This window comes from Narcine bancroftii, chromosome 2 (genome assembly GCF_036971445.1).
Source record: "Narcine bancroftii isolate sNarBan1 chromosome 2, sNarBan1.hap1, whole genome shotgun sequence".
Classification (NCBI taxonomy): Eukaryota; Metazoa; Chordata; class Chondrichthyes; order Torpediniformes; family Narcinidae; genus Narcine; species Narcine bancroftii.
Genome location: NC_091470.1, coordinates 99,129,572 through 99,148,229, shown reverse-complemented (window position 1 = coordinate 99,148,229; position 18,658 = coordinate 99,129,572). Strand labels below are relative to the sequence as shown.

Sequence of the window (18,658 nt, the reverse complement as noted above, 5' to 3'; positions counted from 1 at the left end):
CTGATCGAACCACCTACACTCTCATCCCAAACATTATTGTACCCAGCAACCTATTTTGATGCTCAGACTAGGAAACATTTCATTTGGCACATGAACTTTACAATGCTGAATTGATTTGGCAATCTTTCCCTGCTGTGTATTTGTATGTGGTTGTACAGTTGAGATTGCAGGCATTGATCTGTGGTATTCACTGGGTTACTGTGTGCTCTGATAGGGTGCCAATCTCCAGGGGGTGAAGATGCTGTGTTCCAACGCAGAGGGGGCATCGCTGAAAGGATGCAATTTTGAGGATCCGTCTGGTCTCAAGGCCAACTTGGAAGGTGAGTTCAAATGTTCACAAACTTCTAGAAGGATTTTATCTCTAGATTGCCACTTCTATCAAAGAATATAAATTATTCATTATTATGTGCACCGAGATACAGTAAAAGCTTTGTTCTGTGTGTTCCCCGGGCAAGACATACCAGGAGGTAGTAAAGCAGGGTGTTCACAAGATATAGGAGCAGAAGTAGGCCCAGTGAGTCTGTTCTGCCATTCTAATCATCAGCTGATCCATCCACCCATTCATCCCCACTCCCGAGCATTCTCCCCTTGACCCTGACTAATCAAATACCTGTCAATCTCTGCCTTAAATACACCCATGAGCTCACTTCCACAGCTGCCCGTGGCAACAAGTTCCACAGGCCTGGCTAAATATTATTTCTGCATCTCTGTTTAAAATTGATGCCCTTTTATCCTGAAGATGTGGCCTCTTGAACTAGAATCCCCTATCATGGGAAACATCCTTGCCACAGTTACTCTGACCAGGCCTTTAAGCATTCAAAATGCCTTGGAGGTCCTTCTGTACTCCAATGAGTATAGTTCAAGGACCAATAATCGTTCCTCATATGCTAACCCTTCCATTCTTTGTGTTATGTTACTGGGACAGATTACAGAGGAAAGTGCAGGGAAAGGTTAAATTTTAAAAAGTTTTTTAGACACACAGCATGGTAACAGGCCATTTCGGCCCATGCCGCCCAATTAACCTACACCCCCTACAACATCGAAGAAAACTGGACCCTCCCGGGGAAAACCCCATGCAGACATGGGGAGAACGTACAAACTTCTTACAGACAACACAGGATTTGAACCCCGGGGGCCTGATCGCTGGTGCTGTAAAGGCGTTGTGCTAACCGCTACACCAACTGTGCTGCCTCTAATTCATTCAACAGGTTAGGACTTTGTTTCCTGGACTGTAGAAGAATGAGGGGTGATTTGATATTTAAAATGATGTGGGGCATAGACGGAGTAAATGTAGGTCGGCCTTTTCCACTGAGATACAAACCAGAGGACATGGGTTAAGGGTGAAAGGGGGAACTTCTTCACCCAGAGAATCCTGGGAGTGTGGAACAAGCTGCCAGCTGAAGCAGTGAATACAGGCTCAATTTTAACATTTAAGAAGAATTTGGACAGGTACGTGATGGGAGGGCTATGGAGTGGGTCAGTGGGACAAGGCAGAAAAACAGTTTGGCACAGACTAGAAGGGCCAAAAAGCCTGTTTCTGTGCTATAATGTTCTTAGAGTTCTAAGTAGCACAAGGGCATAATCTCTTATCATTTAAGACTCTGATAACAGCAAGTAACAGTCTTTGAATCTGGAGGTTGAGCTTTCATATGTATGTAAGACCCACACAGGGTAACAGAGGCCAGGATCACTGAGCACTACCTGCCGCTCCACTGATCAGTGTGAGTTAACATGTTTCAGAAGTGGGCAGCCAGGTGCAGAGAGGGGGGTGGGGCGGGGGGGGGGGGGGAAGAAACAGATTTGGGATAGTGGAGTGTGGTTGATAAAGTGGACAGAGTGGGGGACATAATCCATGTGGTGTGTCGCAGGTGCAAACCTGAAGGGCGTGGACATGGAGGGGAGCCAGATGACTGGGATTAACCTGAGAGTGGCCACCCTGAAGAACGCCAAATTGAAGAACTGCAACCTCCGAGGGGCCACCTTAGCAGGAACAGACCTGGAGGTGAGGGGATTGCAACTATACTGTGGTTTACCATCTACTACCTCTGCCTGAAGATAGCAGGGAGAAAAGGGTGTGATCTGGGTCTTCCATGGTGTCCGCTGACTTCTATTAATATCCAAACATTTGCCTTTCAGTTTTCTCTAAAAACCTTTTTGGAATGTAGTAGTTTAAATTTTGTAGTGAACCTGGTGAGTTTATCCCACTGTCTCAATCAACTCCAATTGCAAGCCCACCCCCAGTGTTCTAGACTACAGCCCCGCCTGACAAACAGTCTGATGATTAGGGCTTTACTGTAAATGTTAATTGGCTTGGCAGTAGAAAGCTGGAGGTAGTAGTGGACGGAAAATATTCTGCGTGGAGGTCAGTAACTACTGGAGTTTGTATAGCAAGGACCCCTGCTCTTTTTGATTTTTATAAATGTCTTGGACAAAGAAGCGGATTATATGAAGGTTGGAGAAGTTCTGGATAATGTTGAAGATTGTTGTTGGGTGGCATAGCGGTTAACTCAATGCTGCCACAGCATCAGCGATTGGGTAATGGGGTTTAAATCTGGCGCTGTCTATAAGGAGTTTGTAGTTTCTCCCTGTGTCTGCTTGGGTTTTCCCCAGGGGCTCTGGTTTCCTTTCATCGTTCAAAACATACCGGGGTGTAGATCAATTGGTGTAATTGGGTGGCACGGGCTCGTGGGCCGAAAGGGCTGGTGACTATGTAGTATGTCTAAATTTAAAAAGAAAATACATTTCAAAGGACAAAGGTAGGATGCAGAGTTGGGCGTAAGAGTGGCAGATGGAGTTCAATCCGGATAAGTGTGAGGTGATGCATTTTAGAAGGTCATACCTGAAGGCTGAGTACAGGGTCAATTGTCCGATGGTAAACAGTGTGGGAGAACAGAGGGACCTTGAGGTCCAAATCCATACATCTCTCAAGGATAGTTCAGAAGGCCCGTGGGATGCTGGGCTTCATTAGGGGATTGAGTTCAAGAGTTAAGAGGCCATGTTGCAACTCTACAAATCTCTGGTAAGATCAAAAGACTTAGAATATTGTGTTCAGTTCTGTTATTGGATGTATGTGGAACCTATGGGGAGGAGATTTACCAGGGGGTTTCCTAGATTGGAAAAAAAGTCTTGTGAGACAAGGTTAGCAGAACTAAGACTTTTCTCTTTGAGGCGAAGAAGGATGAGAGGAGACTTAATAGAAGTCTACAAGATTCTGAGAGGCGTAGATAAGGTAGACGGCCAGGACCTTTTTCCCTGGGCAGGAGTAGCAAACAGCAGAGGACATCTGTACAAAGTGAAGGGAGGAAAATTGAAGAGAGATATCGGGGTAAGTTTTTTTTTTAACATGGAGTGGTGGTGGGGTCTAAAACATTCAGGCATTTAAGAGACTCTTAGCACATGGATGAAAGAAAAATTGAGGGTTACAAGCTGGGAATGGTTTAATTTTTTTTGGGTAGGAATATTTACGTCGGCACAACATTGAGGACTGAAGAGCCTGTCCTGTGCTGTAGTGTTCTATGTTCTGTATTAAATTGATGCATTGTCTAAGAACATGGTGAAAATGTAAATATGAAAGGGATAAGCAATATTTAAAATAAAACTTTGGAGTATGCTTGCCTTTTAAATCTTTGGGGAAGAGGTGGGACCTTGTTCTCCTTGGTTTTTAGGCAGTAGTTATCCTGGAGATACAAACGTGGCATGCTCCAATGCGTATTTTAACTTTTGGAAGCCCCTTGCCTGTAGAACTGTTTGTAACCAGTTTCAAAACCTGATGTTGCAGAATTGCGACCTTTCTGGATGTGACCTGCAGGAGGCAAATCTAAGGGGGTCCAACGTGAAAGGAGCCATCTTCGAGGAGATGCTGACACCCTTGCACATGTCCCAGAGTGTGAGATAAGTGGAAGAGGGGCGGGGAGCAACCGAACTCGCCACCCGCCGCAAACCACCTCACTGGACTGGTTCCGAACCACTTCGAGCCTGGTCTTGCTTTTCCCTGCTGCCTTCAAGAGGTGGCCCCTCTCTGAACTCCAGATGCAACAAGAGTGTTTCTGCCATCACCTTGAATGTCAGGAACCAAGTTACCTTGGTTTCGAGTTTGACATCGGGCTTGTCAAGTGAGCTTTTAAAATGTGTTTACACAGGATACAAGATAGAGAGGGACGAGTTAGAAATGTTTGCTGTCAATTTATTAAGCATGAAGCCCTTGGGCGAGGTATATTAAGTACATGCTTTTGCCTGCCTAAACCTCATTCAGTGTAATGTACGTTCAAATGGTACTTGCCGGATACGAGAGCATTGGTTAACCAGAACTTGGGTATCTGGCTCTGATCACTCAACATAGCCAATGTAAGGTATGAGATATTTTGCACCGTATGCATTTTACAGGGAGTATAGTGACAGAAAATGAGTTAATTATTTAGTTAGCATCTTACAAAGATAGCTTTGCTTTCTACATACAGTAGGCTTAGCAAAAATGAGGTATCTTTATGATATAGAGATGAGAGTTAATTCTAAAATGGCATCACTGTCGCGGTGTTAAAGCGGTGCTGTGTTATGATCCAGGCCCTGTTGCTGCTTCTATTTAAAGGGCTGATCCCATAGGTTTTTGACCGTCTTCGACTGGTACATAGTCCTATATTTAAAGATGACTGCGAGATGCCCCTCGTGGTCCACTGACTAGAAGGTCCAAGATTATACGTTGCTCAGTGATCCACTGTTGTCAGTTGATAAGCGGGTGAGGCTGAGAGCTGGGGAGGAAGGACTGTCACTGTAATAAGTGTTTGGCCTCCAGCCTGACGGATTAGTGAGGATAGCAGAGCTCCCTGGGTTCCAGTCTGAAGCATGGCTACGTGGGGAGGGTCCCAGAGAGCTAGCACTGCCTGTTGAATCCAGCAAAGGTTGGTGCCTCCAGAAGAATGGAGGGGTGTGGCTAACTCTGAGAAGGGATGTTGGAATCCTGCCTGCAAACATTTCACCTCTGACTGGCAGACAGGAAACTATTTCCCTGAGCCATCAAAGCAGCTTGTTACTCCTGAGGGAATGAGAGAAGAGAACCATTATCCCTGGAGTTCCACCCTTTTTAAGGTTGTGGGCTGATTGCCAGGAAGATGTGGGGAATTGATATGGCAGACTCCGAGATTGAAGCTGCTCTTGTCAGCAACCCATCAATCTGTCTGCCTTCAAACAACTCCTGCCATCCTTTCTTCCTCCTGATGCCCATTGGAGCTATTAAAGACCTGCATTCACATTGCACCTTATTCCTCAAACTTCCTCAAATGTTTTACATAGAGTGAATGACTTTGATTTGAGGCGATATTTGTGAGCATGTCTGGAACCCCTACAAAGGTAAGACGTGTTGGAGTTTCAACTTGTGTGAACAGCAAAGTCGTGCTTTATTTATGTTCTGGCTTCACGTGGAGGTGAAACCCCACGAGAAGAGCGCTCTGGTTTTGCCGTAACCAGAGAAGGTCCCCAGAGTGGGATCCCTTATTATTGTACTGCCTGTAACTGCAGTGCCTGTGAAGGTTAAAGGATTTGGCTGCTTCCCCAGCTTCTGCCACCTGACTGGGACATTACCCGGTGAGTTGTGCCGGGAGCACTCTGCACAGAAACATAAAGTGGCATCCACCAAAAATCGACACTCCAAGCATTAGTGGCCCCAATGGTCTGCCCAATGCTTTGATACAATCGCCCAACCATCACTGGCAGGACCGCCCACAAAGATTCGCCAAGCATTATCCCCCATTCCGCTGAGTCTGGTTGAGAAACATGGGGCGCTGGAATCTGAGGCTGAGTACCATTTGCTGGAGTAACTCAGCAGATCGAGCAGCATCAGCGGAAGAAAAGGAACGGGTCGATGTCTCGGGCCAGGGCTGAGGATCTTGAAGTCTTGATTAAGCGTTCCAGCCCAAAACATCGCCCGTTCTTTGTTATTGGGTGGACTGCGGGAATAGGCCGGGGTTGGGGGGGGGGGGTGATCATTATTTACGGGTGGACTGGGAATAGGCCAGAGAGGGGGGGTGAGTGGGTGATCATTATTCACAACACTAAGAAGGAGAACAACTTTGCTGTGGCACATTCTGTATTCCTCCCAAGCACCTGCACTCTGTTTCAATTAGTCATTGTTCATTAAAGAACCTTTGTAGGGTATCTTGAAGATGTGATGATCCTTATCCTTCATTACTCATTTAATTTACCTTTGTTAAGCAAAATACTTCACAGTCAGCTTAATTTATATTAAAGTAATGTTACTCCTTAATTCTCTGTGCTTACCATTCATGGACAAGTGTTCTGGAGTTCTTTGTTGGACTAGAGTGACTGGTGGTCAGAGGGATGAAACAGTCAGGTGGCATCTGTGGGAAGTTTTAGATTGGAGCCTTCATCCAAACTGGGAAGTCGCCAAACTTCCTAGTTCTGGGGTGGGGGGTGGGGGGGAGAGTGGTCTTCGACTTAAAATTGATTTTGTACAAGAAAGCGGTGTTGAGGGAGAGGTGGTCAGGGCAAGATTGGAATTACTCACCCCATCAGAGCTGTCCCTTTTTATCTTATCCGTCATTCCCTCACCGTTGCTACTTAAAACAATGTCCCTTGTTCAGCCCTCCTCCATTATCTTTTCTCAGTCCCTCAGCCTGCTCTGGTTTGCTTTGTTCTCCCTTTCTAACTATGCTTCTGTCAGTAGTTCCTCCTTGTTCCTCATGTTCCTTGTTTCTCATTCCTCATGTTCCTTGGTTCCTCATTGTTCCTTGTTCCTCATTTTCGAAACGTACCGGGGCTGAAGGTCAATTGGGCGGCATGGGCTCGTGAGCCTAAATTTTAAAAATTATAATTTATACATTAGATTTAAAATCTATATATGTTACTCCCATTTCTCACGACTCGCTGAACACTTGCACCGTTACCCGCACTCGCCGTTGACGTCCGAGGTTGAACAAGTCCCAGCAGGAGTCCACTTGGCCCGAGTGAGGGGGCAATTTAGAAAAGCAAATAAATCTTCCAAGTTTCCACTCACACCCGTCGCAAATTGAGATGAGCTCACAACTTTGGAAATTCAGCGTCGAGAATCAGACCACCTTTGCGGCAGAGAGTTGAGTCACAAGCAGATTAATGCAGTCATTGGACATTAACCTGCTGAAAAGACGACCGCCCAGTGTTCAATGACTACATGATGATTGTGGATCACACTGAGATGCTTTCCTTTAGCCTCAATTTAGGTGAGATTAATTCTGCTCTGTAAACCTTAGATACTTTAAAGTAGCCATTCTCAATGGGGGGTCATATCCTCCACCCCCACTGGGGGGCCACAGACTGAAATCATGCAATGTTTTTATATTGTCTGGAGGAGAGAAATACAGAACTAAACTTGACTGCTTCACAGGGAAAGGGGCCCATAAACTTTGAGCAGAGTCCTGGGGGTGGCTGCATTTGGCAAGTCATTAGGGGATTGAGTTCAAGAGTTGAGAGGTCATGTTGCAACTCTACAGCCAAAAACAAAAGGCTACTTACTATAAAGGGTTTAGGAACAGATTTAACAATTTATATTTAACAATTTCAGTTGGCACTCCTGTCTAGTCAATGGGGGCAGTTAGTGCAACGCTGTTACATTTCCAGGGACCGGAGTTCAAATCCAGCGCGGTCTTTAAGGAAATGGTGCGTTCTCCCCGTGGGCTCTAGTTTCCTCCAACCGTTCGAAATGTACTGGGGGTTGTAGGTCGATTGGGTGGGACGGGCCCAAGGGCCAGAATGGCTTGTTACCGTGCTGTATGTGTAATATTGCATACAGCACTAATTTTTTTAAAAATTCACAACCCGATGGTACAATCACCCAATTTGTGGATTCTGATCTTCCCATTCACTCATCTTCACATGAGCAGCCAGTTCTGTGGATGCTGGATGACAGGCTTGTCACTCCCACCTAATGCCTCGCGCCCCCCCCCCCCCCCCCATTGACTGGAGAGGAGTGTGGGACCCAGGAGAGTGGAGGGACAGTGCTGCTCCGAAGGTTTCAACTGCCTAGTGCTAGTGCCAACGGCTCCTTGCAGGCTGTGTCCAAGATGGCAGTGCCTGTGCTGGGCAATGGGCTATGAGGGGATGCAGATTCTGGGGGAGCAGCACCAGGCACCAGAAACGGAGAGTACTCTGGTTGAGAAGGAGATGCAGAGGAGACGAGCCGACCAGACAGTGGCGGACTCGCGTGGGGTGAGCGACTCGCACAGGCTGTGGGCGACCTGCGGTCGGGGGACCCACGAGGCTGCTGGAGACTGGCTTGCAGGAACCAGGTATCGGAGCCAGGATTTGAGAGAGAGAGCTGAGGGCAAGGGCTTCCCGAAGGGCCTCGGGCGCTGAAGGCTTCCTGATCTTCTCAGAGGTTTGGTCTGGAGCTCAGATTGCCGATGGCTCGAATGGCTGCAGGAGCGTTGGAGGCAAATTCACGGATACTCAAGTGTCTCTGAAGAGACTTGCATCTCGTTCTGTGAGGGGCACCAGGCAATGCTAATGGAAACTCTGCCTTATGGAAGGCAAAAAATAAAGTATTAAAGGAACCTTGAAAGTTAGACTGCAGCTCCGCAAGGCAACATCCACCACCGTGCAAAGGAAGAAATTCAGTACTGGCAAATTCCTGGTGGCAATAGAATCATAGAACACTAAAGCACAGAATCAGTTCCTTTCGGCCCTTCTAGTCTGTACTGAAACATTTTTTGCCTAGTTTCACTGACCTGCAACCAATTCATAGCTCTCCATACCTCTCCCATCCATGTACCTGTGCAAATTCTTTTTAAATGTCAAAATTGAGCCAACGTTCACCACCTCAGCTGGTGGCTCATTCCACACTCCCACCACTCTCTGGATGAAGAAGTTCCCCCTAAACTTTTCCCGGTTCACTCTTAACCCATGTCCTCTGGTTTCTATCTCACCTTCCATGAGTGCTACATTTACACTTTTTATACCCCTCATCATTTTAAATACCTCTATCAAATCTCCCTTCATTCTTCCTCGCTCCAGGGAATAAAGACCTAACCTGTTTAAAATTTCCTGTAACTTAATTCCTGAAGTCCGGGCAACATCCTAGTCAATCTTCTCTGCACTCTTTCTATCTTAATGATATCTTTCCTGTAGTTAGGTGACCAAAACTGCACACAATACTCCAAATTTGGTCTCACTGATGCCTTGTACAACTTTACCATAATATCACAATTCCTGTACTCCACATTTAATGAAAACCAATATGCCAAAAGCTCCCTTTGCAACCCTATTCACCTGTGTCACCACTTTCAGGGAATTGTGTATCTGTATTCCCAGATCCCTCTGTTCTGTTGCAATCTTCAGTGCCTGATCATTTACCGTGTATGTACTTTATTGGTTTGTCCTTCCAAAGTGCAACACCTCACACTTGTCTGCATTAAATTCCATTGGCCATTTTTCCAGCTGGTCCAGATCCAACATGGTGACTGACTCGATGCTGCCACCTTCTGGGAGGAAGGGATCCCCAGCCCAACTCAGACACACAACATTGTCTTTGGCCCAAGACCTGTTGTCAGGGTGGTGACTGACGAGAGCAACTGTTGACGGTCCTCACAACGTTCACTGAACGGAAGTAAAATCTGCCATAAAATTATCTTTTAAGTTGTGAATTCAGTTCTTCAAGTGTGGTTGTTTACAGAAACGGGCCCTTCAGCCCTTTTGTTGGTCTGGACTCCTCCCCCGGCCCTCCCTGTACCACCCTCTGCAACTGGATCCTTGACTTTCTCATCAGAAAACCGCAGTCAGCACGAATTGGTAGCGATGTCTCCTCCTCACTGATTATCAGCACAGGTGCACCCCAAGGACGCGTGCTTAGCCCACTGCTCCACTTGTTATACACCCATGACTGTGGCCAGACACAATTCCAACGCCATCTACATGTTTGCTGATGACACCACAGTTGTCGGCAGAATCACAAACGGCAATGAGGAAGAGTACTGGAGGGAGATAGATCAGCTCGTTGAGTGGTGTCACAACAACCTTGCACTCAATGTAAGCAAAACCAAGGAGATGATTGTGGGCTTCAGGAGGAAGTCAGGGGAATATGACCCAGTTCTCAAAATGGCTCAGTCGTGGAGAGGTTCAAGAATTTCAAATTCCTGGGTGTCAACATCTCCAAGGATCTGACCTGGAGCCTCCACATTGATGCAATCATGAAGAAGACTCGCCAGTGGCTATAATTTGTGTGGTATCTGAGGAGATTCGGTCTGTCACTGAAGACTCTCGTAAACTTCTACAGGAGAGCATTTTGGCTGGTGGGATCACTGCCTGGTATGGAGGCGCCAACTCTCAGGTCAAGAATAAACTCCAGAGGGTTAATTAGGTCTGCAACATCACGGGGCCCCAGACTTCACTCCATCGAGGATATTTACAAGAGGCGAAGTCTTAAAAAAGCAGCCTCTATCCTTAAGGCTACCCACCACCCAGGCCGTGTCCTCTTCACTCTGCTACCATCGGGGAAAAGGTGCAGAAGCCTGAAGACGAGCACTCAGCGGCACAAGGACAGCTTCTTCCCCTCAGCCATCAGATTCCTGAATGATTAATGAACTAAAGACACTGCCTTAGTTTTCAAGCTCTATTATAGTAATTATTTTAATTTTTTTAAATATATATTATTGTAAGATGGTTCATAATATGAATGATGCACGGCCTCAAAATACCAAATTTCATGACTTGTTCATGACAATAAATTCTGATTCTTTGCTTATTCTTTGAAGAAGGACTCAGGCCTGAAACGTTGGTTATACTGTATTATCTTAACCTCCTCTGGATGCTGCGAAATGGGCCGAGTTCCTCCAGCATTTCTGTGTTTTTACTACAATCACTGTATCTGCAGACATTCATGTTTCACTCCTTCAACCCAACCTGCCCATGGTAATCAAGCTCATTCCATTTGCCTGTGTTTGGCCCATGTCACTTTAAACCAGGGGTCCTCAAACCTTTTAGACCATTGACCCCTTTCACAGAATACTTGATCCCTCATTGACCCCAGGCATGGAATCTCGGTACTAGTGCTGGATAGGATGTGGGGGGAGGGATGGCGGTACTGAAGATACAAAGAAAACATTGTTCTTCTCCGCTCCGTCCGTCCCCATGTTCGCTCTCAACTTATTCAAAGGCCAAAGCCAAATGGCGGCCACCAAGGTCCACGCTCATAAGAGGTTGGCCACCCCTGCCATAGGCGCTATTTTCTGTTGATCTGCCCCTGCTTTCCACCGCAAAAGTTTAATCGATCATCCCGCCTCCCCCCCCCCCCCCCCCCCCACTTTTGACCCCATGGCATTTATTGACCCCTTGGATAGTCCCATCGGCCACCAGGGGTCGATGTCGACCACATTGGAGACCTCCTCTGTCCGTGTATCTATATGTCTTTTGAACATTACAATATTCAACCACTTCCTCCAGCAGATCGTTTCACACACCTACCTCCCTCTGGATGAAGTAGGTTCTCTTTAATTCCATAGTTACCATACTGGTTAGCGCCACGCTGTTACAGCGCCAACGACCGGGGTTCAAATCCACCGCTGTCTGTAAGGAGTTTGTACGTTCTCCCCGTGTCTGCATGGGTTTCCTTGGGGTCTCCGGTTTCCTCCCACCCTCCAAAAGGAAAGTTCATTTGGGTGTAATTGGGCAGCGCGGGTTTTAATGGTCGGAATCGGCCTACTGCGCTGTAAATAAATAAAATAAAAATAAATTTTTAAATCTTTCCCCTCTCTCTACCCTCTAGTTTTAGACTCCCCTATCCTGAAAAAACATCCACGACTATTTACCATACCCTCTGTTGTGCTGATCTATATCTTCCTTACAAATACTGAAACCTTCCTACCTCTATTTTTCTCCCATCCATGTACCTGCTCAAGAATCTCTCAAGTGCCCCTTATGCTTTAGCCCCCACCACCATCCCTGGCAGGGCATTCCACACCTCTCTGTGTTTAAAAAAAAATCCCTGGCATCTCCCCTCCATTTCCCTCCCTTGTACACGTCCTCTGGTGTTTCCTACTCCTGGCCTGGGGAAAAGGCGCTGGCTGTCCACCTTATCATGGCCCTGTAAACCCCTATTAAGTCTCCTCTGTGCTACACTGACTATGGCACCCCATACTTTAGTGCTCCAGATTCCACCATCTGCAGTCTCTCGTGTCTCTGACCTCAAAGATGCTGCTTTCTAGTTGGCATTTGATGAAAGCTAATCATGCCTGTGGGACTAAACAACTTCCAAGCGATTTGTTGCCTTTTGGCACAATGCTGGAGTAATTTGAAGGGGATTATAGATTTAACATAATCCCTGTTATAGATGGAGGATTCCTGTTGCTTTCTCTCTCTCTCTCTCTCTCTCTCTCTCTCTCTCTCTCTCTCTCTCTCTCTCTCTGTGTTGTATATTTGTATATAAAGCAACAGGCAGAGCCAGAATTCAGTCCTGAAGGCTGCAACCATCTTCAGAGAGGTAAGAAGCTTCACCTCAGCTCCATCTGCCACAATGCCCCCCCCCCCCCCACCCTTTCCCTCCGTTGAAGCTTCCATTTCCCTCCTTGGACGCTGCTCAACTTGCTGAGCTGCCCCAGATCCCAGCATCTGGGGGTCTCTCGAATCTCTCCTGCTCTCATGTTCCTGCACCCAGCAGATCTCCATTCTTTGCATGTCATGTAGAGGATGCGGAGAGTCTGCAGAGTGGGCAAGGGTCTGGCAGATGGAGGACCATGTTGGCACATGTGCAGTTATCCACTTTGGAAAGAAAAATGGAAGATCAGAATATTTCTGAAATGACAAGTGATTGCAACATGCTGCCGGGCAGAAGGACTTGTGCATGAATTGCAGTAGGTTGGTCTGCAGGTGCAGCAGGCTGTCGAGAAAGCAAATGGAATATTGGTCTTTGTTGCCAGAGGGATTGAGCTTAGGAGCAGGGAGGTTGTGCTGCCACTGTACAAGGTTCTGGTCTCCTTACCTGAGGAAGGATGTACTGCCTTTGGATGCAGTGCAGAGTGGTTTACCAGATTGATTCCAGGGATGAGGGAGGCTGGCCTGTGAGGAGAGATTGAGTCATCTGTGACTGTACTCGCTGGAATTTAAAAGAATGAGAGGAGATCTTATGGAGAAGTATGAAATTATGAAAGGCACAGCTAAGATAGAGTTAGGTAAGTTGTTTCCATTGGTGGGGAAGACCAGAACTAGGGGACATCGGTTCAATGCCCGGGGAGTAGATTTAGGACAGAGATGAGGAGGAGCTGCTTCTCCCAGAGATGGTGAATCTGTGGAATTCGTTGCCTATTGAAGCAGTGGAGGCGACCTCAGTAAATATGCTCAGGACAAGGTTGGATAGATTTTTACATATTAAGGGAATTAAGGGATATGGGAAAAGGGCAGATTGGTGGAGATGAGCCGATCATCAGATCAGCCATGATCTCATTGAATGGAAGAACAGGCTTGATGGGCTGGATGGCCAACTCCTGTTCCTATTTCTTGTGTTCTGAACCTGAGCATCTGCTTTTGTCTTTATCTCATTGCTGGTGCAACACACACTTCTGGGTTTGAGGTTTTGCATGCTGGGGAAGGCCAATGTGAATGGAGGGGAGGGGGGATGTGAATGGAGTCGATGGAGGGGAGGGGGAAGTGAATGGAGCTGATGGAGTGTAGGAGGGGATGTGAATGGAGCCGATGGAGTGGAGGAGGGGATGTGAATGGAGCCGATGGAGTGGAGGAGGGGATGTGAATGGAATCGATGGAGGGGAGGGCGTATGTGAATGGAGTCGATGGAGTGGAGTGGGATGTGAATGGAGCCGATGGAGTGTAGGAGGGGATGTGAATGGAGCCGATGGAGTGGAGTAGGATGTGAATGGAGTTGATGGAGGGGAGGGGGAAGTGAATGGAGTCGATTGGAGGGGAGGGGGAAGTGAATGGAGTCGATTGAGGGGAGGGGGATGTGGTTGGAGGGGAGGGGGGATGTAAATGGAGCCGATCGACTGGAGGGGAGATGTCGATGGAGGGGAGGGGGTATGTGAATGGAGTAGATGGAGTGGAGTGGGATGTGAATGGAGCCGATGGAGTGTAGGAGGGGATGTGAATGGAGCCGATGGAGTGGAGGAGGGGATGTGAATGGAGCCGATGGAGTGGAGGAGGGGATGTGAATGGAATCGATGGAGGGGAGGGGGTATGTGAATGGAGTCAATGGAAGGAAGGGGGGATGTGGATTGAATCAATAGAAGGGAGGAGGGGATGTGGACGGGGTCAATGGAGGGAAGGGAGAAATGTGAATGGAGTCAACGGAAGGAAGGGGGGATGTGGATGGAATCAATAGAAGGGAGGAGGGGATGTGGACGGAGTCAATGGAGGGAAGGGGAAATGTGAATGGAGCCAACAGAGGGGAGGGGGATGTGAATGGAGCTGATGGAAGGGGAGGGGATGTAGATGGTGGTGAGGGGGGGTGATGTGGACCGAGCTGATGGAGGGGAGGAAGGTATGTGGATGGAGTAGACAGGGTTTGGGGGTGATGTGGATGGAATTGATAGAAGGGAGGAGGGGATGTGGACGGAGTCGATGGAGGGGAGGGGGTATATGAATGGAGCCGATGGGAGGAGGGGATGTGGATGGAGTCAATGGAGGCGGGGGAGGATGTGAATGGAGCCAATGAAAGGGAGGAGGGTTGTGGATGGAGTCGATGGAGGGGAGGGGGTGATGTGGATAGAATTCATAGAAGAGGAGGGGATGTGGATGGAGTGTAGGGGAGGGCGGGGATTTGTGTAGGTTCTGAGCTACATTCGCCACCGTCTGCAGCAGCATCTGGTCTTGAGCCAGAGCAGACCACGTCCTAGGCCGTGATGCATCCAGCAGCTGTTCTCAGTTTAAAGAGGCTGATACATTTTTACAAAGCCAAGAAATTGAGGGTTTTGTGAGCGGGCACAGGGGAGGAGGCTTGAGGGAGATCAGCCGTGTTCATCGCGGATGGTGGGGCGGTCTCGACGCGTCCCCTCCTGCACTTATGTTGTTGAGTTCATAGCTTTTCGCCACTCCTGAACCATCCTCGATGGGGGTGGTAGGTGAGGACAAGAGGAATCCTGTCCTCATTGCGCGTGGAGGCAGAGGGGGGCCAGAGGAGATGTACGGGTAATGGAGGATATGCAGGTGAGGGCTGAGTTGAGGTAAAGCTTTTTTGAAAGGACATCTTTAATGATCTGGTCTAGCGATGGAATTTTATAGAGGAATTGCAAAAAAGGAATGGAGGGGACAGGGTGTGAAGACGTGTAGTCGGGGTAGGAGTGGATTTGTAGAAAATGACAAAAGATGGAGACTGAGAGATTGAGAAATGGGAGAGCGCTGTTTTATGGAGGAATTGTGAGAGGAATGGAATCATTACAGGGCCTATTTGACATGTTTCTGTAAGATTCCCCCCCTCAACCTTCCAAAAACAAATCAGTTTCTCATATGCTAACCCCTCAATTCCAAAATCACTGGTGCTTCTCCTCTGCACTACCTTCAGAGCTGGTGTAACCTTCCTGCAGGGAGAAGAGGGCATGTAAAATTATCGAGGACCCCTTCTGCCCGGCACACAGCATCTTCCCCGTTGGGGAAAAGATACAGGAGGATCAGAGCCTGCACCACCAGGCTGAGGAACAGCTTCTCCCCACGGGCAGTGAGAACGAGCGACCAAAGGAACTGCTCACATTGACCACCCGAGACTCTCATATTCATGAAATAATATTTATCTATACAGATGAATACTTGTCCTGCATATGTATTGTGTGTTATGTCTGCATGTTTATTTAAACCAAGGACCGGAGAATGTTGTTTCATCAGGTTGTTCTTGCACAATCAGATGATAATAAAATTGACTGCACGCTGTCCTCCACACACTGTCTCACCAGCACTGGGTTTGTGTTCCGGGAAGGGTGGTTTTCTCAATCAGCTCTCTCTGCACAGGATGTTGACGCTGCAGAAGAAGCTGGTCTGCCTGGTGTTGGGCGCCAACCTGGTCAACTTGCTTTCTGCCCAGCACTGGTCCTTCGACATTCGTCCTGGTGGGAAGCGAGAAGCTGCCGATGAGATTATCGACTCCGTTCAAGATGTAGGTAATCCTCTGTGACCACCCCCCCCCCCACACCCCCTGGGTCTCCACACCCAAACCCCCTTGTACTGGGTGTGTGGCAGGCAACAAAGCCTCCTTATCGACCATAGCCTGCTCACTCTTCCCAGCCCGTCTCCTGTGCGTTTGTCTTGCACAGAACTTCGAGCAACTACCATATATACCCGTGTAAGAGTTGATCCCATATAGAGGTCAACCCTCTCTAGGCCCCATCCACCCATCCATGCGAGCTTCTGATCACCTGATCTTTTTTTGGGATGCCTGCTGACATTCTTCTAATCTCAATGAAGGGCTCCAGCCCGAAACTTTGGTTATATGTAATTTTTACCTTTGCTATATAAAAGACACTGTTTGACCTCCTGAGTTTCTCCAGCATTTCGTGCTTTTACTTCAACTCCAGCATCTGCTGACTTTAGTTGCACGCGGCTTTCAGTTGGGGCATCAAATTTACAAAAGAAACTACTGAATGATAAAGACTGAAAATACTCAGTGGGTCGGGTAGTGTCTGTGGAGGAAGAAAATCCCAAGTATCATTTTATTGCCATGTACAGGTTTAACGTTCATATGGCACCAATTGTTACAGCCACACAAGAGACACCATCACTAATAGTAGAAATTACCGCAATAAGCTACGGCTGAAAAAATAATCAAAAACGATAGAGGAGATTTAAATTGAATTTTTATAAGAAATGTAGTCCTACAGTGCGGTTACAGCTGCCCATGCTGCCCAATTTACACCCAATTGATCTCCACCCCCAGTATGTTTTGAAGGGTGGGAGGAAACCCACGCAGACATGGGGAGAACGCTCCTTACAGACAATGCTAGGATGTTGCTGGGACCTCAGGTATGGATTTATAGGGAATGGTTAAACAGGTTAGGACTTTATTCCCTGGAATGTAGAGGTGGATTTGACAGAGGTATACCAAATTGTGAGAGGTCTAGACAGAGTAAAAGCAAACAGGCCTTTTCCACTGAGGGTCGGGGAGATACAAACCAGAGGGCATGGGTTAAAGGGGAAAGTTTTAAAAGGACATTTGGGGAGACCTTATAACCATATAACAAATTACAGTACGGAAACAGGCCATAATGGCCCTTCTAGTCTGCACTGATTTACTATAAATATTAGTGTATTCGACCTGTGCATAATGCAACCCCCCCCCCCCCATTTTTGAGGGGAAAAGAGGGAAAAATGTTACCCCATGTATAATACGACCCCCCCTCCCCTCACCTGCCTGAGTCGTGTTCGTGCCTCTCCGCTCGCCTGCCCACCCAGCCTCCTGAGTCGCGCTAGTGTCTCTCCGCTTGTCTGCTCGCCCGAATCGCACTGCCAACTACCGCTTGCCTGCCCGAGTCACGCTGCCGACTACCGCTCGCCCGCTTGCCTGCAGAAAAAAAATTAAAATTTTACTCTCATATAATGCGACCCCACCCATATTTTTGAGGGGGAAAAGGGGGAAATTTTTTCCCCATTATACACGAATATTTACGGTAAGTGAAACTCCACTAGTTCCACCTACCGACTCCCTGGCCATGACCCTCCAATCCCCTCACATCCATGTACTGATCCAACCTCCTCTTAAATGACAAAATTGACCCTGGTGCAACCACCTCTTCCGGAAGGTCATTCCACTCAGCCACCACTCTCTGAGTGAAGAAGCTTCCTCTTATGTTACTTCTAAAGTTTTGCTCCCAACCCTTAACTTATGACCCCTCGTTCCAATCTACCCTACCCTCAAGGGGACGAGTCTATTCATGTGTACTCTATTGATTTTCCTCATAATTTTATATACCTCTATCAAATCCCCTCTCAACCTTCTACGCTCCAAACTTCTTCACAAAGAGTGGTGGGAGTGTGGAACGAGCTGCCAGCTGAATTGGTAAATCCACTTATGACATTTAAGAAAGAAAACTGGACAGGAACGTGGATGAGAGGGGTATGGACCGGGTGCAGTTCAGTGGGACTTGGCAGAAAGATAGTTCGGCACAGACTAGATGGGCCAAAGGACCTGTTTCTCTGCCGTGAAAAACAAGTGACATTTCAGTAGTGCAGAGGGTGGTCCTGGAGTAGTTTTGGGTTGGGATGAGGGTAGTATGGGGAGGTTGAAGAAACAAAGTTGTGTCACCCGACTGACTCCAATGAACCAATTACCTGCGAGATGTGCTTACTAGTCAATCTTCACTGGAACTTAAAACTTGCTGAGAAGTTAACCACAAAGAACTTCGAACTTAAAATCTAATTGCAGATTTTGAAGTGAGAACTATACGGCCGAAACTTTCACCATGTCCATTTGTTCCTGGCTTAACCCTTTGAACAAGCCGCTTAGTAAGAGAGAAATTGGAATAGGCTTGGATTAAATTTTCCCCCTAGAAGGTCTATGTGTTGCTGAGTCTTTTGTTCTGTGAGGAATGGTGATGCCCTTGTTTTTTTCAGCGGACGACTGATAACATGGAGAGGTTGATCCAGAGTGGACATGCTGAATTTCTCTTCCCAGGCACCACACTGGTATGGTCAAGGGCCAGCATCTCATCCTTTGTCATTTCCACCAGCCATGTCGACCCCTCCGCACCCC

At 47.5% G+C, this 18,658-nt stretch overlaps 1 protein-coding gene across 3 annotated transcripts in view; it reads left to right on the top strand.

The window, feature by feature from the left end:
* Positions 1-5,264, top strand: part of LOC138753981 (BTB/POZ domain-containing protein KCTD9) — a 51,292-nt gene extending 46,028 nt beyond the window's left edge. For all 3 annotated transcript variants that reach the window (XM_069917654.1, XM_069917653.1, XM_069917652.1), the window contains exons 10-12: positions 215-320; positions 1,869-2,002; positions 3,779-5,264. In XM_069917654.1, the coding sequence (XP_069773755.1) occupies positions 215-320; positions 1,869-2,002; positions 3,779-3,895 (357 nt within the window). In that variant the 3' untranslated portion in view covers positions 3,896-5,264. The remainder of the gene's footprint in view (positions 1-214; positions 321-1,868; positions 2,003-3,778) is intronic.
* Positions 5,265-18,658: the final 13,394 nt, after the last annotated feature.